This window comes from Patella vulgata, chromosome 7 (genome assembly GCF_932274485.2).
Source record: "Patella vulgata chromosome 7, xgPatVulg1.2, whole genome shotgun sequence".
Lineage (NCBI taxonomy): Eukaryota > Metazoa > Mollusca > Gastropoda > Patellidae > Patella > Patella vulgata.
The window spans coordinates 12,237,314-12,262,458 of NC_065885.2; the positions used below are offsets into that span (position 1 = coordinate 12,237,314).

At 34.5% G+C, this 25,145-nt stretch overlaps 1 protein-coding gene across 1 annotated transcript in view; it reads right to left on the reverse strand.

Annotated features, from left to right (window-relative positions):
* Positions 1-1,575: 1,575 nt before the first annotated feature.
* LOC126828080 (dedicator of cytokinesis protein 3) overlaps positions 1,576-25,145 on the reverse strand; it is a 102,866-nt gene continuing 79,296 nt past the window's right edge. Inside the window, exons 38-42 of the mRNA XM_050557657.2 lie at positions 10,890-10,950; positions 6,941-7,189; positions 5,768-5,857; positions 2,556-2,666; positions 1,576-1,728 (exon numbers count right to left, since the gene is read on the reverse strand). Coding sequence (XP_050413614.2) covers positions 1,576-1,728; positions 2,556-2,666; positions 5,768-5,857; positions 6,941-7,189; positions 10,890-10,950 — 664 coding nt within the window. The remainder of the gene's footprint in view (positions 1,729-2,555; positions 2,667-5,767; positions 5,858-6,940; positions 7,190-10,889; positions 10,951-25,145) is intronic.

Consider the following 25,145-nt stretch of genomic DNA (forward strand, 5'->3'; position numbering starts at 1 on the left):
GAAATCCATCCCAAAAATTAAGACAAAGAACATAATCTAAAGCAGAACAGGCGATGTCTTTCAAGTCAATAAGGGCACTAAGTCTGGTAGCTATTATCAGAAATCAACTCAAGTTTCTTCGTCTCATTTTTAATGTAAATTTCAAATATCAATTTCAAAAGAAACAAATGATAAATATAGACTGTAGAGAGTTCACAAGAATTTGTGGATGACGGACAGACTGACTGACCGATGGAATATAAGTCCAAAACGTCTAAATTTCAATGTGACTGGTGTAAATCTCACCTCCTGATATTTAGGAATTCCACCACTAACAGCAGCACTAACAATACCCTGTAATCTCATTGTTAAATTAGCTAGATGATAGTCTGGATGAATCTTACAACGATCAACCAAGAAGCGTAAATCTTGTGTAACTTGTTTGATACTTTCTATAGCCGTTTCTAGTGGTGAGACATGTACAACACTAACATCTATAACTTCATACCATCGTAAAATACCAGGTAATTTATAACTAGTTTTTAACATCGTTCTCTCTAAACACAATGTCTGAAAAATATATATATATATATCAAATAAGAAGTAGTATTCAGCGCGGAGAGAGAGAAAGAGAGAAAGGGGGGTTTAATGTCCACTTGACACAAACTAGGTCATTTTGGGACTAACATATGGTTCAATTTTATTTCAATAATTCGCAGTTGGAGGAAACTGGAGGACCTGGAGAAACCCATGAGGTTGGACAGACGACCCTACTCTTTGTCTCGAACAAAAGGGGAATCGAAACCACGCCAGTTGACTCAATAACAGACCTTATGATACAACGCACACGCACTAATCTCGGCCATCCAACCCCCCACCATCTCACAAAGGAATATCAGAGATATGATGAAGAGAAAATAATGCAATGTTTGGCATCATCTGCAGACAATATAAACAAGCAAGCGCCACCTATAGGTGTTGGGTAAAATACTTCGATGGACCTCTTTTTAATCCAATTGAATCAAAGGTCGTGGAAATAAACTAAATACATTAAATCTACTATAAAAGGACAGATATATGAATAACAAAGTAAAAATAAAACACCTAGACTTACTTTAAATTCGTTACTTTTGTCCATTTCTCCCTTGTGAAAGGGACGATCGAACTGGAATGTATCTATTTCATTTACGTTATAAAAGTTGGTCACTTCATATGGAATATCGAGACCACGGAACTCACTTCTTTGATCAGCTATTGGCTTTACATTGCATATTTGGATATCTGATTTTAGTTAAAGAAATGAATAATAATAAAATGAACTGACTGCACCAATGAAGATGGGCAGACACCAAGTTCCAACTGTTACAGGATCCCGAACATGCTGCTAATGGTATACACAGGCTAGAAGGAATTTTTCCATGGTTACATGAGAGGGTGTGTGTATGACTTTTTTGTTGTAGAATTTGAAAGACAAGGCATGCACAGAACACAGACCTCCCCTCCGAAACTGTGAACTCAGTTTACAATATCTTTGAACTCAAGATATTCCAGTCAATTACTAATTATAAATAGATAATTGTAATTGTATAAATATATTTAAAGGATACATTGAGCTTCCCCCTGTTTAATACTATCATCTGGTGGACTATTAGAACTGAGTATTGTAGCATTAGGAAATTCTGTTGTTAATTGTTGCATGATAGTCGCTAACTTTAAACATTCATCACCTCTATATACAAACGCTTTATTCTAAAATAAAACAAAAATATTTAAATTATTCTTTATATTTAATACCAAATATTATACAATTATTCCTTTTATCGAGCCACAGTTGTTTAGCAAGTATGAAACTGGTTAACCAAGCAGAGGTTCTGAGTTTGATTCCTAGTGTTAGCCATGAAGGTTTCTCAGAATTATCAAGCTTAAAGTTTCTACTTGCAGGACAGACAGTCTAGAAAGAGAGAGAGAGACAGAGAAATGGGGTTTAACGTCCACTCGACACAAACTAGGTCATTTCGGGGCTGACTTATGGTTTAATTTTATTTCAATAATTCGCTTGCGCGTAGGGGTCTTTAGCAGTGGGAGGAAACTGGAGGACCCGGAGAAAACCCACGAGGTTGGACAGGCGACCCTACTCCTTGTCAAATACAACCAGGGAATCGAAACCACGCCAGTCGACTCAATGACAGACTTTATGATACAGCGCGCGCACGCTAACCATTCAGCCATCCAACCCCCCACAGTCTAGAAATAAAGTTCCCTAATGGAATGAAACCCTAGGCTCCCATGTATACCATTAGCCTTTGTCAGGGCAAAATTCATCTGATGGCTCACTATATGGTGTTTCCCCGATTTCATTATCCCAGTTGTTGCACTAAAGTAAGACAACGAGCGCCCATTTCATTTTCCTATGTAAAATAATGTATGCAAATGGACTTTAGTGTCGGATGGATCCAAAGAAGGCAAAACCTATTTGTAACATACAAATGTGGGATCAAATTCGCAACTTGCATAGATGACAGACCTAATCATCTAAACTTGACAGAACCTGAAACCAAATAAATACAAATACTCACTCTGACAAAAGGAGGGAAACTTTTACCATAATAAGCCACCCTATAATAACATGGATCTTGTCGAACTGCAGCACCTTCCAATATCTGATCAAAAAATGTGGCTTGTTTTTGCTGAAAGAATCAAAGAATAGTTTATTAATTATACAATAGTTAAGAGTTTAATAAAGAGTTGGTCATTCTTGCTATTAATAATTCAAAAATAGATGATAGAAAAGAAAATATTGAAAATTTCAGTCAAATTACTTCATTTTGAGCAAAATTATCACTGTTGGTAGTTTTGACAAGATGTGTACATAGTGGTAACCACGGTTCTGGTATATTCAAGACTTTGCCTCGCTTTCAGATTTTTAAATTAAATTTTGAAATGGCGAACCGTTCTAATCTAGTTAAAATCTTGAGTTTCCGATGCCATTGAGAGTTGATTATGGTCTTGTTTTGTTAAACATGCATTATGCAAGAGCAAAATCTGATTATTGCAAGACTTAATTTAGGCTTCAGATGTTATAGAAATTATAAATTAGATCTTTATTTAAACAACAAGCCCAAAATCAACTCTGTAGACCCACGGATGGCTCGGTTACAGCTCGGATTTAAATAGGATTTCACTAATTGATTAAATCAGATAAGGGGTAACCTGATGAAAATACGTCAGTTAGATCGAGGCTAAATGATAGAGTGTACTTAGCGAGGCCGCTGTAGAGCGTTTCCCCATGCCATTGAAAACTTTACTTGATAATCGAGATATGTAGGTGGAGTTAACGCCTGTCAATCAAACGATCGGCCATGGTGAAGGCACATTTCAATACCATTTCTAGTCAAATATTACAACGATAATAACTATGTTCAGAATAAAGTAATTTGACTGAAATTTTCAATATATTCTTCTTTCATCATCTACTTTTGAACTGTTATAGCAAGAATGGCCAATTCTCTATAAAAATCTCCCATAATGTATCTTTAATAAATGTCTAATTAATAGTTTATTTAACATTTCAGGCCTAAAGAAAGACCTGCAATAAGCAGATTTAGCTCTTACATAATGTATCTTTAATGGCTACCATTTAACATAACGTTAAACGCTGTTAAAGTATTGAATTGATAAACTGAAGTTTGGCATTCATTAGGTTGAGTCAGTCCTTAATGTACGAATCAAATGAAGTTCACATTAAAACTAACATTAAAATTTTAAAATATTTGTTCTTAAATTGCAGCATATTATAGATTTAAATGTCATGATAAAAAGATAAATAATTTCTTTTTCACTCTGGGAGATTGATATGAACCAACAAGCAATGATAAATTTTGTTAGTTTTTCTATTCCTATGTTGAAGTTACAAGCAATGATAAATATTTTTTTTCGAATGGTGGCATTATTTTTAACTAACAAGTAATAGAATCTGTATAGGTAAAATTTAAGCTTAGTGACATTTCAATTTGTTATAATTTTAATGGATGGTAATTGTCCTGTCCACCCAACCCTATAATTATCTTAAACTAACAAGGTTATATATCTGTAATGTCAGTAACTATTACATGTATTGAGTAGATCTATTTAAAGCATGTGGCCTGCGCAATATGGGTAAATCTATTTAAAGCATGTGGTCTGCGCAATACAAAATATAACTGCATATAGTCGGTTTAAACAAAATTTATTGCAAATGTACTGTCCAATTTAAAGGCATAAACAAGCCAAGTGGGGTTATATTAATTTACTGACTTGTGGGTAGAGTGTATAATCTATGTACAATTTCAAGTAATATAGTTAATGCTAGGTTCCCACTGTCATGCGATGCATTAAGGTAGGATTATGCCTATCGAGTCCACGATCTGGTACGTGCATATACTTTTGGATACCTTTAGATACGATCAAAATCATTGCTACGACTGACCACGATATATGATAAGACCTGACAGGCTCACGATTACTCCACAATTAACACCATGATTTCAATCGTAGCGGGAATCGTGATAGTGGGAACCTAGAATTAGGTAGAGACCATGGGTTCCATTTCGGCCGTATATGCCGGTCATGACTGTGTGCTATGGAAAACGACCAAAACCAAGAGGCTGATGTCCCCCGCTGAAATTGAGAAATAAATAGATGACACATATTAATTAATCGCACATCTATTTTTTCAAACGTATCGAGCAATCAAACTGATTATCAACTATACACTAAGTTTCATCACTCTCTATCAGATAGAATCAAAGTTACCTTGTCCAAAAGCATCGACCAAGGAAATTGCTTATCTCTGCTTAGCTTTAGCTCGATATGTTAATCATTGAACTCAGTCAAGACGAACATCTACATCAAGTTTAAACATTCTACCCCAAGTTGTGGAATGTTCCAAAGTCATGACTAATCAAAATGCTTATTCCTCCTTTGCCTAAGCAGACAATTCTCATCATCGAACTTAGTCAATGTATTGATGTAATGAAAGTATACACCAAGTTTCATCACTCTCACTTACTTGGAACTAAAGTTATCGTGTCCCAAAGCATCAACCAATCAAATTGCTTATCTCTACTTACCCTAAGCAGAAAATGCTCATCTTCACACTCCATCAAGGCATTGACCTAATAAACACCTACACCAAGTTTGAACATTTTAGCTCAATTAGAAGGAGAGTTATTGTGTTCCAAAGTCTCTGCTTACCCTGAGCAGAAAATGCTCATTATCGAACTTAGTCAAAGTATTGATGTAATGAAACTATACACCAAGTTTGATCACTCTCACTTAATTAGAACTAAAGTTATCGTGTCCCAAAGCATCAACCAATCAAATTGCTTATCTCTGCTTACCCTAACTTCATCAAGGCATTGACCTAATAAACACCTACACCAAGTTTGAACATTCTAGGTCAATCAGAAGGAGAGTTATTGAGTCCCAAAAAGTGCGGACAGACAGACAGAGAGACGGACGGACAAACCCATTTTAATAATCCCCTGCTTTCTTCGAAATGCGGGGGACAATAAGTATGTTAATACTAAAAATAACAGTTTAGTTGAACCTGACAAGATGTAGGGTATTAATCAACTAGTATCTGACATTTTGAACTTTGTTCTGGAAATCATGTATTATAAGTAAAACAGACTGTGTCTGACAAAGCTTGATTTTGTGTCCAATTTGTCTATGTAAGGTGACTTATTTCCAGGATTGGACAGTACCATATTCTAATGCCTACATGAGCCTGTAATAAACAAAGACTTACCAATATACTACTGAGCTTTTTATAATCAAATATTTTGGTTTCATAAAATTGAGCTAACTCTTTACATAAGGGTATTCCATATTCCCAGGCCTAAAATTACAAAAATAAAATACATGTAATTTTATGTAATATGATAAACAAACAAGAAATATAAACACTATACCCTATGGAGAGAGAGAGAGAGAGAGAGAGGCTTTAACGTCCATTCGAAACAAACTAGGACATTTCGGGATTAACACACGGTCCATTTTTTTTTTTAATAATTTGCTTGCGCATATGGGTCTTTAGCAGTGGGAGGAAACCAGAGGACCAGGAGAAAACCCATGAGGTTGCATGAGCAGACGACTCTACTCCTTGTCACGTACAACCAGGGAATCGAAACATCATACCCTATAATTCAATGCAAATAAAAGTTAAAGTTACGTATGTAAATGCAAAGAAGTGAGATATAAATATCATGATTTTTGAACTAGCCACTTGTTCCATACACTTGGTAATTAATCATCGTCTTATTTAGACAACTGGAGCCACGGTGGCTAAGTGGGTAAGACACTGACCCGCTAGCCTGGAGGTTGCATGTTCGATCCCTGCATTGGCCGAGAAAGTTCATCAGGATTTTCCGGCGTGGTTTCTCCTTGTCAGTGGTGCAGGATGGAGGGCCTAACAAGAACAGCTGTCTAGTTGTTCGAATGGAACGAAAAACTGAGGTTCCGTGTACGCATTGGGGTGCACGTAAAAGATCCCCTAGCAGAGTAGGCATAGTGTCGCTGCTCGGGCAAAATTTCCCCCATAGCACACTGTATGGCATATGCCCGTCTTCATTAGCCAAGTCAGAGCAGAACAGTAGGATGTTAAATACCATTTCATTTCATTACATTAGGCAACACTCTTCTAAAACGCTCTTCCACCAATTCCAGTACAAGCAACATGAAATTTGGATAGAATTCAAGAGACGTATTTTGCTGGCCTATTTATCTCGTCTACAAATGATGTTGAATCTTGTGAAATGTTCAATTATTGCAAATACTAAACGGATTGGAACCAATTTTGGGCTGATATTCTTTTTATCAATCAAGTTGACGCAGTTCCTCGTAGTGGACAAAAGAGATTCAAAATCCGTCAAATGATAATCAGCGGCTTTAATTTATGGTTGGAGAATAATTGTGTACCAACCTTTCCCTTATCGAAACAATCAATAATCTCCAGGTACAAGCTTTCTTTCTTGTCCCTTTCTTTTTGACTAGGATAACGCGATCCTTTAGCTGTGAATTCTTCATTTTTCCAACCAAGGATTTGTTGAGCATATAACTGTAAAGTTAATCCGGCTTCGACATAATTATTTGCTGCCAGATGAAGTTCGTAGAGTTTTGTGATGTATCGAATATACATCTCTTCTCTATTGATGTTGTCTTTATAAAAATTCTGTAAAACAATTAAAGATACATTATGGGAGATAAGATAACAAGATGGCAGTTCTCGCTATAATAGTTAAAAACTAGATAGTGTAAAGGTAATTTGCTGAAAATTTCAGTCAAATTGATCCACTATGAGCCGAGAAAGAAGCAGGTGAAATTTTGGCATAGTCTCGGTCATCATTACTAAAATCATTATTATAAACAGCTTAGTCTTGATTATCCACTTTTATTGATTTAATTATCAACGGCCATTAGCGGCATATAGGAATCTAATCCAGCCAACATCGAAGGCTTGCCTTGACATCGAGAGTTTATTATGGTCTGGATAAGTTAATTAATGTCTAATTGATAATTTAGATAACATTTCAGGCCTAAAGAAAGACTTGTAATAAGCAGATTTTGCTCTTGCATAATGCATGTTTAATTAATACATTTTTTCAAACAGAGTTTTCTTCAATAAGCAAAGAAAATTAAAACTGTACATCAAGAACAGAGATAAGTTTGACAAAGCATAAAGTTACATAAAAGTAAGCTCAATAGTGTACAGTAAACAGTTTTGATTAAGTGCAAAAAAAGAAAAGTGATTTTTGGCAAGGCAGTACCTAATTAGTTGATGCCTTTCCACAAAGTTCAATAGAGTTGTTTTTTATATATTTTTCTAAATCTCTGTAGGTAAAATTACTAAATAACTAAAACAGAATGTTAGTTTTTATTTATCTTTTATCTCTGTAGGTATAACTATTACGCTACCACAAAATGTTGGTTTTTATTTATTTTTATCTGTGTACCAGTAGGTTTAACTACTACAGCACAATAAAATAAAGAGATATAACAGCCTACACCTGTAATACGGCCTATAAAACAGCAGGTTAGGTAACACTCTAACAGTCAAATTACATTGTAATTACTGGAGATAAAGAGGTTAAAAAAACAGGCGAAAAAAATGTCAAAGTTTAGAGTGGAGCCATTAGAGATATGTATAAAAAGACTAGACAGGTGTAGGACATGGGATACTACCATTGTTTTATCTATGGTACAACTATTTATCAGTGGTAATCATCCAGAAAACAGAAGTTGCAGATCTGCTACTGGTTTCCAGACAACAAAACAGACTGAAACAACAATCCTGCCAACAATCTGGGCCAATAATCTAACTTGATTACTTCACCTTCTGCTAAATGTAGCAGTTTCGTGAATCAGGTTTTTATGTATACTTTATTTATACAGATAGAGTTTACATTAAGGATAATAATTTGATTAAAACAGAATACCCTAACTTAAAGATACATTATGGGAGATTAGATAAAGAGCTGGCAGTTCTCACTATGACAGTTAAAAACTAGATAATGTAAAGGGAATATACATAAAATGCAAATGAATTTTAGGCCTAGCGTCGATCATTATTACTAAATTTGGTACGATAAAAAACATTGTCTCGATTATCCATTTTTTGATTCAAATCATCAATGAGCGTTGAGCAGCAGATCAGATTCTAATCCAGCAAATATTGTAGGCTAGCGATGACACCAAGAGTTGATTATAGTCTTGTTTTGTTAATAAATGTCTAATTAATAGTTTATATAATGTTTCAGGCCTAAAGAAAGACATGCAATAGGCAGATTTAGCTCTTGCATAATGTATGTTTAGGTAATTGTTTCACATCAAATCATTTATAAAACAAACTGGTAGAGCCTATGTCTTTCAAATTTCACCCAAATAAACATAGGCCATATTAAATAAATCTTTAATTAATTTCAAAGTTATTTCTAGCAAAATGTCAGATTAAGATTCATTTAGACTCGAGGATTTTAAAGAAACCCAAAGATTACAAGTGATGATCGAAATTTGGACATAACAAGGAAACACTGAGAAGGAAAGACTGTGTACTGTTTAAATTTTGTTATTATAAAAAGATATTTTGAATAAAGTTGTTGTTCTATTTGAGAATAATTTATCATCTGTCAGACTGTATGTATAAATAATTTACCTACATCAGAGAATTTAAAGTCCGCTGATCGTTATTGGCATTTTACGGAACAATATTAAATGCAGGGATAGTGCCCTTATTCCCAATGGATCACTCTCCAAAACACCAGTCAAAGGTTTAAAGTTTTAATTGTATTTGATCGGGAATACTATATACCGGAAAACACCGGAAAACAACCGGAAAACACCATTTTATACTGAATACCGTAAAACACCGGAAAAACACTAAATACCGGAAAACACACTAAATACCGGAAAATACCCCAAATAGGTAACCCAGAGACTGGCACCCTAAATAGGTAACCGGGAGCCTGGTCCTCTGTGTGCCTGGGTTAGGGTTAGGGTTAGGGTATGGGTTAGTTTCCGGTTTATAGTATAGCCCTTCTCCGGGTTACCTATATAGGGTGGTTTCCGGTATTTAGTGTGTTTTCCGGTATTTAGTGTTTTTCCGGTGTTTTTCGGTGTTTTCCAATGTTTTCCGGTATATGGTATAGCCCGTATTTGATTGTTATTTTAGTTGCATATTCTGTATATATTTGTCTACTATTCACATATCTGTATCATTTGCTTGATAGAGACAAGAGCATCCTTGTCGAAATGTCGCTTAGTATTAAACTCATTAATTGTGTATCCATAAATTAGTATCTTGGATTACATGTATATCAAATTGATTATTTACCAGTTAATTAAGAAAACAAAACCAAAATATCAACAGTAGACCTCTTGGTTTCAATTCATTCAGATTAAAAAGAAGCCCAACAAACGATTTTAACACCCACTGACATGTTTGTATTGTTTGTAGAGGATGTCAAGTGTTATAAAATTTTCGATTCATTACATCTTTGTGAATATCATATGGGAATGAATCATTTTTGTACTGATATTCAACTTTCGCAAAACAGTGAACTGTCACATCCGACCCCTGAATACTCCGGCACTCTGTGAAATCCAACATCATTTTCATGTCCCGATTTATTTCCTTATTATTTCAGACAAATCCGTACTCTGTATATTTCGAATTACGTCACATGATTTCCATTGAATCAACACTGTATAATCCGGCCTTCAATCGGTGGGTGTGAAGCCACAAAAGATTAACAAGCAATCACCAATCAATTATCGGTGAGATTAAAACTCGCTGACATAGGTCTTTGTTGATTACTTTGATAATTTTATAATCTCTTGTAAGACAGTTGTGACAAATACTCAAGAATGCCCACAAATTTTCCCATGAATTCACAGTTGTAAAAATATTCCTAGCACCGGTTAGAAACATTCGTTGCGCACGCTGATTGAACCTGAATACCTAAGTTTGTTCACACTACGGATCTCTCCGAATTGTGTGACGACGACCTGGACATAGAATGACAGATTATCAATGAACACGTGACAGCAAAGACAATTGTGCAATCAACTGAAGACGATGAAGAAGATAAATTAACGACAAATATAAAGGAAATAACGTTATGGGGATTCGAAGCTACATTATAATAATACTTCCGGTTTTCGAAGTTACAATAATACTTCCGGTTTTGAGAAAACTGAGTATTCCGACACTCTACGTAATCCGACATATTGTAACGATCCCGTACGATGTCGGATTTGACAGAGTCCACTGTATTGTAGTTTGCAAAGGAGTAAAAATCTCTCAAGTGACAATCAGCGACATTAAGTAGTCAATGTCTGTGGAAAATCAGAAGAAATTTATAGCAATTACTCACAAGAATGTTGAAGGTGCAATGCATCCTTTTATCTCTGTGTTCTTCTCCATCGATAACTTCTCTGAAAAAAAAATATGAAATCATTTTTTAAAAATTAAATGCAAAGGTAACAATAGGAAACTCCTTGAATGAAAGGTGACACAAGGTGTTCTACAACTTATTGTATCATTCAGCACTAAAAGCTTACATGTAAGTCGCCAGCATGTGTATATATCAAACCATAAACCAAACAAGAACAACAATTGGTATTGTTGCTGGTTGAGTCGTCATGTATAATAATGGCAACCTTTGGATTAAAAACTCTATAACCTAATTAATTAAATCAAATACTATTACTCTGACATTAAGATAACATTGATTTGAATTAATATTCAAATTGATAAGTGGCATCATTAATAGGCATACTATTCGAAGACTAAACAAAATAACCTCTTATGCATAATACTCTCCATATACACCCCAAAACGTAATAGATCCATAAATTACACAAACACTAACTGACAAATTATCATTATAAATCAGTCAAAATACTGGTAAAAATGTGTTAATATGTGTAATGAGTCATAAATTATGCTAATTATATAAATAACCAACTAATTACTAACAGTTTTACTAATTGCTGCGGGTATTGGTATATTAAAGGCAATAAGCTCATCATGCCCAGACGAAACTCATAAATATTACATTCTTTACAAATCATAACAAAAAATATACTAATAACCTATAGCTGTTAAATTCATCTTTTTTATCTCCAACATATGGTTTTAGATATATTGTTATCTATGGTAATGCCAGTTTTATTTGCGTGGGAAATCAACCATTCTAAAAGGGTTCATTAACCATAGCTATATTCACTTATCTTGAAAAAACATCTGATTTTCAAACTTGGCTGTGATTGTAAAAGAGAGAAAGAGAAATAGGGTTTAACATCCACTCAACACAAACTAGGTCATTTCGGGACTAACATATGGTTTAATTTTTATTTCAATAATTTGCTTGTGCGTAGGGGTCTTTAGCAGTGGGAGGAAACCGGAGGACACAGAAAAACCCACTGAGGTTGGACAGGCGACCCTACTTTTTGTCATGTACAACTGGGGAATCGAAACCATGCCTGTTGACTCAATGACAGACCTTATGATGTAGCACGCACACACTAGCCATTCAGCCATCCAACCCCCCTTTGCTGTGACTGTAAGTAAGGATAGATTTAACTTTGTTCTGGTTGGTTTTAATCACAATATCGCAATCAAGAAACTGCCTTACCCCCAGCTGATATTTTGACAATAGTCAGAGCAATAGGTGCTTAGTTTTATCCCAACCTTGCCAATATGTTGATGTAATATGAGTTAACAAGATTTGTGTATTTACATTCCTCATGTGCAGCTAAGATAATATTGTGATTTAAGTTATTAAATCCTGGGTATCAAACGGTAATCTAACAGACATGATGTCCTCAACAACCTCTCTTCTGGTACACTTTCTTGCTTAGAACAACTACATGTAACAAACATTGCTACATTATCAAATCAGCCGAGTGCTTCTGCTACTCTTGGTGGCATTGAAAGAAAAATATGGTTTAATGTCAACTCCAAAACAACTAACCTATTTGGGGTCTACTAAAGTTATGTTATTTTATCCTAGTCGCTAGAGTGGGTAAATCAGTCGAGAGCTGGATGGGGGCAAAGGACAGCAGTAGTCACCAAGCATATGTAATGGGATGCAGATTTTCCTCTAGACTTCAGATTTACATTTCTGCTCAAAAATTATGTTTGTTATTCCACTTAATTGCTTTTTTTCTTTCTTTGTTATGTAATTTAGCAAAATAGGCAAAAATTCTGACTACCCACGTGGGGCATCAAAAGTGTCTTCATGAGTAGAGCAACATTTTAAACCAGGACTCTTAATAAATGTCCTGCAATTGTTTGTGTACTCAATTTATCTCACGCTTCCATTAAACGAGCTTTTTTACAAAGAATATTGATATTTTTAATACTATCTCAACTTCATAATCAATATTTAAATGCCCCTGGTAATATTAAACATACAGAGCTAAATCTGCCGATTACAGGTCTTCCTTTAGGCCTGAAATGTTATCTAAATTATTAATTAGACTTTAATTAAGTTATCCAGATCATGATTAACTCTTGATGCCATCACTAGCCTGAGGTATTTAGCGGATTGGAATACGTTTTTTTAAAAATAATTAAATGGATATCAAGACTTTGTTTTTAATCGTAAAGACTTTAGTAATGATGATCAAGGCTAGCCTCAAATTTAACAGTTAATACCTTTGTTCAGAGTGGAGCAATTTGACTGAAATTTTCAGCATATTCTATTTGCGTTATCTATTTTTAAACTATAATAGCGAGAGAGAGAGAGAGAGAGAGAAATGGGGTTTAACGTGCACTCGACACAAACTAGGTCATTTCGGGATTAACATATGGTTCAATTTTATTTCAATAATTCGCTTGCGTGTAGGGGTCTTTAGCAGTGGGAGGAAACCGGAGGACCCGGAGAAAACCCACAAGGTTGGACAGGCGACCTTACTCCTTGTCACGTACAATCGGGGAATCGAAACCCCACCAGTTGAATCAATGACAGACTGTATGATACAGTGCGCGCGTGCTAACCATTCGGCCCTCCACCCCCCCCCCCCCATAATAGCAAAAACTGTCAACTCTGTATCTAAAGCAGTAGACACATTAGCCGAATCATTCGGCCGAATCAATCGGCACCGAATTTTATTCGGCCGAATGGGTGGACACACTAGCCGAATGCTTCACCCGCTTTAACCTGTCGATTGCATCACCTTTCACGTCACATGATTAAACACGTGACTTCTCGATATGAGTGGTGATTGGCTAATGAATTCTATATTCGGCCGAATGCGGACACACCAGGCGAATATATCAAACCTGTTTGATTCGGGCGAATCATTCGGCCGAATATAAATTCGGCCGAATGACAGTGGACACACTAGGTGAATTTCGACGCCGATTGATTCGGTTAGTGTGTCCACCGCTTAATCTCATATAATGCCCCTTTAAAGAGACGAGAGCTCTACTGTTCTTAAATATATACACCCAATTCCCTCTCCCCACTTCATTTAACTTTGACAAGATATTTTGAATATAACAGTAGGTTAATCAATGTGTCAATCTCTATTAACGTCATCTAAATCTATTATACAACCAACAAAGACAGGATTTATTGATGAGGTAATATATGGGAACAATTAAATGATTCTTATCCATGGTTGCTAATATGGTTAACTTAGAAAAGGATTGTCGCTGTAACTCCAATTAACCTCTTTTCTTTATATGATTACATATAATATATAAACAGCTGATAGGATTTGAAGTAATTTGATTTCGAAGACACATTTCTTTACTTTAACGGCACCTCAAGCCAGACTATTCCCATCTTTTTAAAGTAAAGCCATGTACGACTTTAATGTAGTACCATAGTGTTGCTATATGTAATTGAGCACATCTGAGTACAGAAAGAGCTTCATGAAAAGTGGGCTGTCTTGTACGAAAAAGTACAATTATTATTACTATATGGGTGCAAGATAGATAAAGATGGTGGTGTGAAACCAATAGAAACCAATGTAAACTTAAAATGGCCATAATTTAAATTAGAATTGATTGATTTTGATAATTTTAGGACTAAAATCCATGAGAATAAAGGTACTCTTGATTGTGTATGTTGTTAAACCATAAAGAAACTGGCATGAAGTATCAATGTACTATATAAATTGTGAATTATTATCTTGATTGTGTAAATGTACTATATAAATTGTGAATTATTATTATTTAACTTATAAGTACGGTCGCCTGTTCAACCCTGTAGGTTTTCATCAGGGTCCTCTGGTTTCCTCCCACTGTTAAAGACAACTACGCGCAAACGAATGATTGAAATAAAATTGAACTATACGCTAGTCCCAAAATGACCTAGTTTATGTTGAGTGGACGTTAAACCCCATTTCTCTCTCTCTCTCTCTTCAAGCTAATGAAAAGATTAATATAATCTGACTCTCCTATACTGTATGTATTTGTTACATTTTTTATCTACTGATTTAATCTGTCATCTTATTCTTGTTACAAAAAAACCTTAAAAGAAGACACAAAGAAATCTCTCCTGTGTCAATCCCTAATAATCATCAGATTTTATATGATTTAACAAATTAGACTACTTTCCTAATGTGTTGTCATTATTTATATCCCCTAATACACTGATTTAGACTCTACAAATCTTTGTAAAATTAGATAAGCGTGAATTTAAATCAAAGATTACTTAATGATTAGTCTTTATACAAACATTGAGAAAGAACTTCCTTTGGCACTTTTGAGACAGTGCCATAGGTGATGCCACAAAAATTTGATTTATGCAGAGAAAGATGGTTAGTTAAGTGTGGTGCTGTCTTTGGTAATTGAAGATGATATTGCTGTATGACCTTATGTTAAGTTTTTTAATCTACATGGAAGACAGCTGTTCCGAATGTCTTGAAAACTCAGAGTAGAAACCAACTTCCTGTTCTAAACGACAGTCAGATTTTAATCCAAGAATAAAATAATAAATTTTAACTGGCATATTACACGTGCCCACCTGGTATTCATTTCAGCAACATATTTCACGAGATAAACCGGAAAATTAACTTATCTTAGAAAACGCTAATATTGTTTTCCTTTTAAAAATGCCATGATCAGTTTGTACTTCAAATTTTCACAAGAACTCAAAGAGGATATCAAAGATGATCATAAACCACCAAGTGCTTGAACATGATAAATATATAAAATACATTCAACAAAGTATGATCTTCTTTGAGAAGCACTCAATGTTTTGATATTAAGATGAAGATTCTTAAAACTAGGAAACCAAAATAAACCCTTTATCAGCAATATATTTTCTAAACTTCCTACTTTTTGTATGAGTATAATATATTCTCTCTCTATGATAAAGCAAGAACAATCATTTCATATTCTTGAACTCAATATCTTTAATCTTTGTATTCTAAAATCTAAACAAAAATAAATTCAACAGATTTAAAAAACCTTCAAGAAGACCTTTTCATCAAATTAAGATATCTGAAATTTTGCTAAAAAAATCAGTTGAGCATCGAGGGTTCTTTTTTTTTATATAAATATTTTTATTCAAAGACTGGAACTAGGAATGGAGAACAGACATATGCCTATTTTGATTCCTCTCCTACTATTCAGTTTATTACATTAATTAACGAACACCTTGAATTAAACCTGTTGATAACATGTGATGGAGCTAGAACCTTCTGTAAATTGGGGATATTTTCACCAGTTGACTCCAATTATTGAAGTGAATGAGGCATGATATGAGATACCAATGGTCATTTGATGGACATACAGTCTGTTAAAATCAAAACAAAAGTAGAGTAGATTAGATGTATTGCACTTATTAATGGTTGATTCCCCAGATCAAGATCAGTTTATTCAGTCATGGTGGTCAGAGTTTCTTTTGATTTACTGTAAATCTCTACACTGCAGTCCAATGATAAATTAAGTTTGGTATGTTATTTGAGAATCATGTTTATGGAACTAATGATACCTGAGGATCTAGAAATTCATTAATTCTGCAGAGAGTGTTAATTACAAATCTCTTATATATCAAATCATTCCAATGATAAAATATGTTTGGAATGTTATTTGAGCATCATGTTTTGAAACTAATGATACCTGAGAATCAGCTAAATCTATTTGTTAAGGTCAGCTCAATTTGTCATGGTCGCTGAGATGTAAATAAGGTTAGGGCACGTGATTGTTGGCAAGATTGTAGATTAGGGTTAGCTAGGTCCTGGGTTCAGGTTAAGGTTGGGATTAGCGCTAGCCCAGTTTACATCTCGTGACCTATGACGAAAAATTAAGCTGGCCTTATCATTTAGCACTAACCCTGAGAATCAAGAAATTCGTTAATTCTGCAGAGAGTGTTAATTACAAATCTTTTATATATCAAATTATTCCTAATGATTAATTTTTGCAATTTTAAATCTCAGATTTGCCAGATATAATTTACAAAGCATATGACCATTTTTACCACTTTTTTAATCTATAAAAAATTATTCATTAATTCATTTCAAGGTAAGTTCTCCACCTGGTTTATTCACTGTCAAACAAGTCTATTAACATAACCAAAGCAAGATCTTATAATTGGTCAGTTTTAAAGGTGTTCCACACACATCACCTTCATAGTTCCCACAACATCCTCTCGTAAACGTTCAATTTGATTCCCATGCAAAATGTTTTCATTTTTTCAATTCAGTAAAAATTAAAACTATGATATATATCTCGATCTAAAGTCACTTAGAAAAAAACCCATTAACATCTGTGGCTTTTTCCATCCTCAAATTTTGAATTGAAAAATGTTATTTAGATATTTGTCATAGAAAAAATAAACTACGACTCTAGTAAATAAACAGAAGCATAATTTAGAAGTGTGAAGATTAACGTCCCTGATCATCATTTGATGGATTTTGAATCCCCCGTCAACTATAATATCATCTAAACGGAATATCAGACAAAATGAAATGGGGTTTGATGTCCTACTGTTCTGCTCCCTGCGGGCTAATGAAGATGGGCATATACCATACAGTGTACTAAGAGGAAAATTTTGCCCGGGCAGCAACACTATGGCCTACTTTTATATCAAATTCCAACTGCCAAGGATCTTTCAAGTGCATGCCAATGTATACATGTGACCTCGATTTTTTTGTCCCATCCGAACGACTAGACAGCTGTCCATGTTAGACCCTCCTTCCTGCACAATATCAGATGAAAAATGGTTCAATTCCATTCAGTATTCATAAAGATATGATAAATTCAAAATTTGTCAATATTTGGCATCCTCTGCTAATGGCATAAACAGAATATCATCAAAACAAGCCAGCGCCACCTACAATCTAAACTTAATCTTTTGACAAATATCCTTTGATGGATATCTATATAATTCGACTGAATCAAAGTCATTAGATAATCTAACGTTAATATTTCGATATGTGGAAATGAAATTTCATTGACTTAGTCTGCTTGCTATGCAATAAGCCAGTCACAATTTTGTTGTCCATGAGAATTTAATGTTTTAAATCCGACTGAATCCAAGTCTTGACATTATCTAACGTTAATATCTTGATTTTGTTTTCTTTAATTGAATGTTAATATCTCGATTCTGTTTTCTTAATTCAATGTTAAATACTCAATTGAGTACTTTTAGCATGGATTGAGCTGTGATAATTTGATATGGTCTGAACAATGCTGATTATCGGGTCGATTGAATCCAAGTCATGACATTATCTAGCGTTAATATCTAGATTTTGTTTTTTTAATTGAATGTTAATATCTCGACTTTGTTTTCAATGTTAAATACTCATTGAATACATTTTAGCGTGGATTGAGCTGTGACAATTTGATATTGTCTGAACAATGCTGATCAGCAACTCGAAGTAATTTCTGTATGTAATTACATTGTATGAGTAGATGTCAGCTATTATATATATTATTCTATTAACAATTTACTTTATTTTAAAGGTCAGTTTATCACTACATATAAACATACATAATATATAGCTAACAATCTCTTCCATATTCATCTCTAGTCTCAATAACAATATACTAACATTTTCAATTTAGTAAAAATCACCAAAACATTTTACATTTCAAAAATCACAATACCAGTAATCTATTGTTTCTGTTATATTTGCCATCTAATTAGAATTTCAATATCAATTTATAGTTTTTAGGAAATGAAATGAAATGAAATGGGGTTTAACATCCATCCTACTGTTCTGCTCTGACTGGGCTAATGAAGACGGGCATACACCAGTGTACTATGCGGAAAATTTTTCCCGGGCATTGGCACTTTGGCCTACTCTTATATCGAATTCCACCTGCCAGGGGATCTATAATGTGGACGCCAAGTCGCCAATCTATACTTTGGTCCTTGTCCTTGTGAGGCCCTCCGTCCTGCACCATTGACAAGGGGATACCACACCGGAAAATCCAAATGAACTTTCTCAGCCAATATAGGGACCGAACACGCGACCTCCAGGCTAGTGAGCCAGCATCTTAACCATTTAGCTACCATGGCTCCATAGTTTTTATGAGTAAAAACATAAAAAAAAAATGGTTGCATTCTTTGGAAAAAATATCTCCTGTTTTTTTTTTAACAAGCACCATTCTGACTTAGCTACTGTTACTCCCAGTGGTTGTAAAAAGGATCAGGTCAATACCCATATCAATCTAAACAAGATAATTCCTGAAAACTGCCAGTCACATACGCCCTTCAAAATTTTGTTAAAAAAAACAGATTTCACACGTCAGAGCGTTAAATTACTTGAACATATCATGTGTATATTCATGACAAGATCATATGTTATGAATGATCATCTGTTGACATGGTTTACATTAACTTATCAACAAACGAATCTTAATTTTTAGAAAAACTCAAATGACACATGGTTTAAAGTCCTACTTTTCTGCACCAACTGGGCTAATGAGAAACATGTTCCTGGACACCAGCGCTACGGCCTACTTTTATATCAAATTCCAACTGTTAAAGGGTTCTTTTATACTATACCTCAGTTTTCCGTGCCATCCGAAGGACTAGACACTGTCCTTGCCAGGTTTCAAATAACTATATGAAATTGTCAATGTAATATTTGTCAAACAATATGCAAACAATATAAGCAAATTCGCACCACCTAATCTATGTTGGGTAAAATCTTTCACAATTCATAAAAGGGCTATACTATATACCGGAAAACACCAAAGAAAAACGGAAAACAACCGGAAAACTACCGGAAAACAACATGTTATACTGAATACTGTAAAACACCGGAAAAACACTAAATACTGGAAAACACACTAAATACCGGAAAACACCCTAAATAGGTAACTCGAGTCTGGTCCTCTGGAAAACACCAGAAAAACCTAACCCTAAACCACCGCTGGTCCTCTGGAAAAATCTAACCCTAAACCCCACAAACAGAGGACCAGGCTCTGGGTTACCTATTTAGGGTGTTTTCCGGTATTTAGTGTGTTTTCCGGTATTTAGTGTTTTTCTGGTATTTTCCAGTATTCAGTATAACATGGTGTTTTCCGGTAGTTTTCCTGTGTTTTCCGGTAGTTTTCCTGTGTTTTCCGGTTGTTTTTCAGTGTTTTCCGGTATAAAGTATTGCCGTTCATAAACTGAGGAAATAAATTATAGATACCCCAAAATAGCTTCTCAAAATAAACCAGTGATTGTTCTCCAAATAGATGGACTTGGTGTTTTTAATGTGCTCCATTGCTAAATGCCATTCAAGTATTATGAAAGACAGAATCAGTTCATACAAATATAGTATTAATTTTGAAAATAACATAATGATGGTCTGGTCACTAATGCTTAAATTACAGAAAATGACGTCTTGAGGACAATATTATTTCTAAATTTAAGTTTTAAGTTTTTTCAAGAAATGGAAAAAAAAAAGGACTATAATAATTAGATATGAAATTACATATCCGCAATATTTATGGTTAAAATTACTGGGGTATGTAGAAATATAGAAGTGGTTTATCAGAACTCTTTACACAACAAAATCATATGTGCCACATGGTAGCTCTGAAACACATTGTCAATAAATCCTGCACAAATATTCACTACAAATTTTTTTCTCAAGCTCTAAAAGTTAAAAATTACATGGAATGATAACTGAATTTCGATAGTGTTATTCGTTATGGCAAAATGAATAATCCCTACCTACAAGAGACTTCACCCAAGCCTGGAAATATGGCACCAGTCACAGACAATGTCAGGCACAGATTCCGGCTTTGTCAGACACTAAACCTCTGATGCCTGTCATTTTGTCTGACACTGAATTGTCTTTTTTATTGATATTATTAATACATGTCCGGCACTAAGTTGCACTGATTTGTCTTTTTACTGATATTATTAATACCATGTCTGGCACTAAGTTGAAAATGTCAAGTACTATTTCATTAGTGCCAGAGGTACATCTAAAACCGTTATTTCCAGGCCTGTTCACAAGAGAGAGAGAGAGAAATGGGGTTTAACGTCCACTTGACACAAACTAGGTCATTTCGGGACAAACATATGGTTTAATTTTATTTCAATAATTCGCTTGTGCGTAGGGGTCTTTAGCAGTGGGAGGAAACTGGAGGATCCGGAGAAAACCCACGAGATTGGACAGGCGACCCTAGTCCTTGTCACGTGCCCTGTTCACAAGAAAACTGTGAACAGACAATGAATGGGTATAACCATAATATACATCCATATCAAAATAGCCATTAATAAACTTTTCTCCTATCTGTGTAGCATAAGACCAAGGTCTTCTTTATTGCCAACATTAAATTATCACCTCTAATAAACAAAATCCCCAAATTTTACATCCTCAATCACACCCAATTAACCCACCAAAATTCTTCTAATTAAGACATTTCCTTGTCAATTTACTCTGAGTACAGTGTATTAAAATTTTATAGGATTTTTGATGAACATCAGCGAATTAAAAACCCCAACTAAATTGACTTATTATCTCATAAATTAAATCATTAGTGAAAAGAGATGATGAGAAAAACGACTAACAAGACTAAATACTTTACTGTAATGATTCTAATAAAAACTCTAGTTTCCCCCAACAACAAATACTGGCAATATGGTTAACCCTTTAGACGCCTGAAACTATTGCTCTCTCTCTAGCAGCTCAAACTGCCAGTCATGTGAATAGCTGTGAATTATTTAAGATTAAATACTTTACTGTCATCATTCTAATAAAACTCTTAGTCCTCCAACAACAAATACTGGCAATATGGTCAAACCTTTAGCATCTGAAACTAGACAGCTCTGTCTAGCAGCACAAACTGCCAGTCATGTGAATAGCTGTGAATTATTTAAGACTAAATACTTTACTGTCATGATTATAATAAAAACTCTAGTCCCCACAAAAACAAATACTGGCAATATAGTTAACCCTTTAGCATCTAGCTAGACGGTCTGAAACAAGACAACTTTGTCTGCCAGTCATGTGAATAACTGTGAATTATTTAAGGACTATATACTAATTCTGTGACTCTAGCGATTTGAGACAATCTAATATTAAGTGCTAAGAGAACCACACACTAAACGGACAAAAACAAACCTGCAGACAAGACAAATTACACAGACACTGCATGAAATAAACAAATATCAAATCAAGTGAATGGATCTGGGGTCGGGGCCAGTCCTAAGTATCCACTGCACTGTACAGTGCCATATGTTTTAAAATGAACTACAAAACCCAATGTAGAACACTCAACAGATCACTTTTCTCTGTCTTTTCATAGAACTGTCAAAATCAACATTTATATGTACCAAATGGTAAAGGGTTAATAAAATCATTTCTTAGATGCTTGTTTTTTCTTTAAAATACATTTGAAGAGCCCCAGGGAAGATCGATATGAGTCACTTTTTCAACGTACCCCAGTTAATGGCGCCATCTGGAAGCAAATTGTATAAGCTTTCTGTGGAACAAACTATTTCAGGTAAAAACGATCTGAGTCACATCAAACCAAGGCCCTTCTGAAATGGCCTCCCGAACAAATACAAGTTCATCATACCCTTTATTTAACCTTAATTTGCCTGAAAAGTTGATGTCCGTTGTACTGGTAATTATGATTCGTATGAAACATCATTTTGAAGTTGTAATTAAACCCCCTCGTTGTTCTGTTCGCGTCAAACATTCTCGTCCAAAAGTCTGTTTTGCCTTTTATGCAAAAAGACAAAAATGTGACTTAGATCCTTCTTCCCCTGGACTCTTCATTTATATAAATCTATTTACAGTATAAATAATTGTGTGATCTTCTTTCCAACCACAAATTACTGTTTAACTGTTTATTACAATAACCAATATTGTAAAGAAATGATCTGACATTTATCACAACAAAATTTGAAACAACTACATTAAACTGTTATTTAGTAAACAAAATGTCTATAATTTGACAAAAAGTTGCCAATTTATTTTATTGAACAAAATGTCAGACTTGGCAATTCAACACAACAATCATCAATATAATGGTCAATCTTATTTTATCAGTACAAGTTCAATTAAATTTATAAAATTTAATAAAATTGTTATGAGAAGCCATTTGTATCCAAAAGAATCATTTCCCAATGTAATTTACTAAGAATACCAACTATTAGCTTCATTTTATTCACATCTTTTTAAAAATATCAGAGAATATTTCGTTTATTAGATAAAGTATGGTATAAAGGACAGAGGGAGAGAGTCATTTATATCCAAAAGAATCATTTTCCAATGTAAATTTCTAAAATTTAATAAAATTTCTATGACAAGCCATTTATATCCAAAAGAATCATTTCCCAATGTAAGAACACGAACTATTAGCTTCATTTTATTCACATCTCTTTTAAAGATACGAGAGAAGCCATTTTTATCCAAAGAGAGAGAGAAATGGGGTTTAATATCCACTTGACACAAACTAGGTCATTTTGGGACCAACATATGGTTCAATTTTATTTCAATAATTCGCTTGCGCGTAGGGGTCTTTAGCAGTGGGAGGAAATCGGAGGAATCGAAACCACGCCAGTTGACTCAACGACAGACCTTATGATACAGTGCGCACATGCTAATCATTCGGCCATCCAACCCCCCATTTATATCCAAAAGTATCACTTCCCAATGTAATTTACTAAAAACACAAACTATTAGCTTCAATTTAGTCACATCTCTTTTAAAAATATAAGAGCATATTTAGTTTATAACATAAAGTATGGTATTAAGGACAGAGGGAGAAGCCATTTGTATCCAAAAGAATCATTTCCTAATGTAATTTTCTAAGAAAACCAACTATTAGATTCATTTTATTCACCTCTTGTAAAAATATTTGAGCATCTTGAGTTTATTAGATAAAGTATGGTATAAAGGACAGAGGGAGGATCTATCAAGTATTAGAAATATTTTCCAGATGTTTTTATAATACAGGAAGGAGGCAAGAGATGGTAGATTAAAGAAAATCATGTTTCAAGTAGCCAGTGTTTCTAATCTGTATAAAAAACAAGATGGAAGTGGTGCAATTTACTGTCATTCGGCTCAACATCTATAAATGAAATACATTTTTGATATTTAATAAAATGACAGATAATCTGATATATTTTTTCACACAGAAATCAAAGTCACCAATTTTTCATAAATTTAATTAATGTTTTAAAGAACAAGAATAGAGTGGCTATAGGTCTCTTATTAGAATCACCACACACCGGTCAATTTTTGTGACAGGTGTTGGACACAGAGCAGAGTATGCTGACTTATTCCAGAACCTATGACACTACTTTTCATGTGGAATCCACAGTGACAAGAGACTAGAAAGCGTGGTCCAAGTCCGTGCTGAGGAAATATTTTCAACTTTCCCATTCCTACAAAAGATTGCTCTACCATTTTGTTTGTGTAATTATCGTACCTAATATAAATGAATTTGGTTGAATAATTATGAAATAACATAACATGACTCTAATCTTTTACTCATGCCATATTTCGATGCATGTTGTTGGAAAGTTCACATAGTAAACAATTTTGCAGGATGGGTTGTACCTGTTTCAGTATTTCTCGTCTGTGTTTATGCCTCAAGGGCCTAGTCCTCTTCCAGTGTGCAGAAGTGGTGTATATGTATAGAAGACATTCTGACAATGATATAAAACTGACTGATAGTGTGGCATGTATTTCCTGAAAATTCCTTTTATTCTCCAGAGTTTTGTAGCCATCACTACCGCAGTATGGTATACAGGTGGCGACGGTGTGCACATGTGCATGGCATATAAACAAATGTTCAACAATATGGTCTTAAAAGTCAAAGTGAATGAACTGCTGCTTGTTTCTTAATTCTGACCAAACAGTGGTAAATCTCTGATGATGGGTTTCACTTTATTGGCCTTCTCCAATATTAATGTCGGCCTAACAATGCTCACTTTACAGTGTAAGTAGTAATTACCACCGTCTGGTTACCCATGCAACTTAAGGAGAGCTAAAACTTTAAAAGAAATATACCATCGAGGTTCCAAACAAATCTTTTCATTTTCAGTTCAGCCTTTCACGGCCTATGTTTCTTTTTGGGATTTGGATGTTTTGAAATCAAAGAATTTTAATTCTGGTGGTATTGAAAGACAATTTGATCTGCATCATATCCGCCCTGTATGAGATGGCACAGGGCCTAAAATATTCTAAGGCTGGTGTTGGATGCA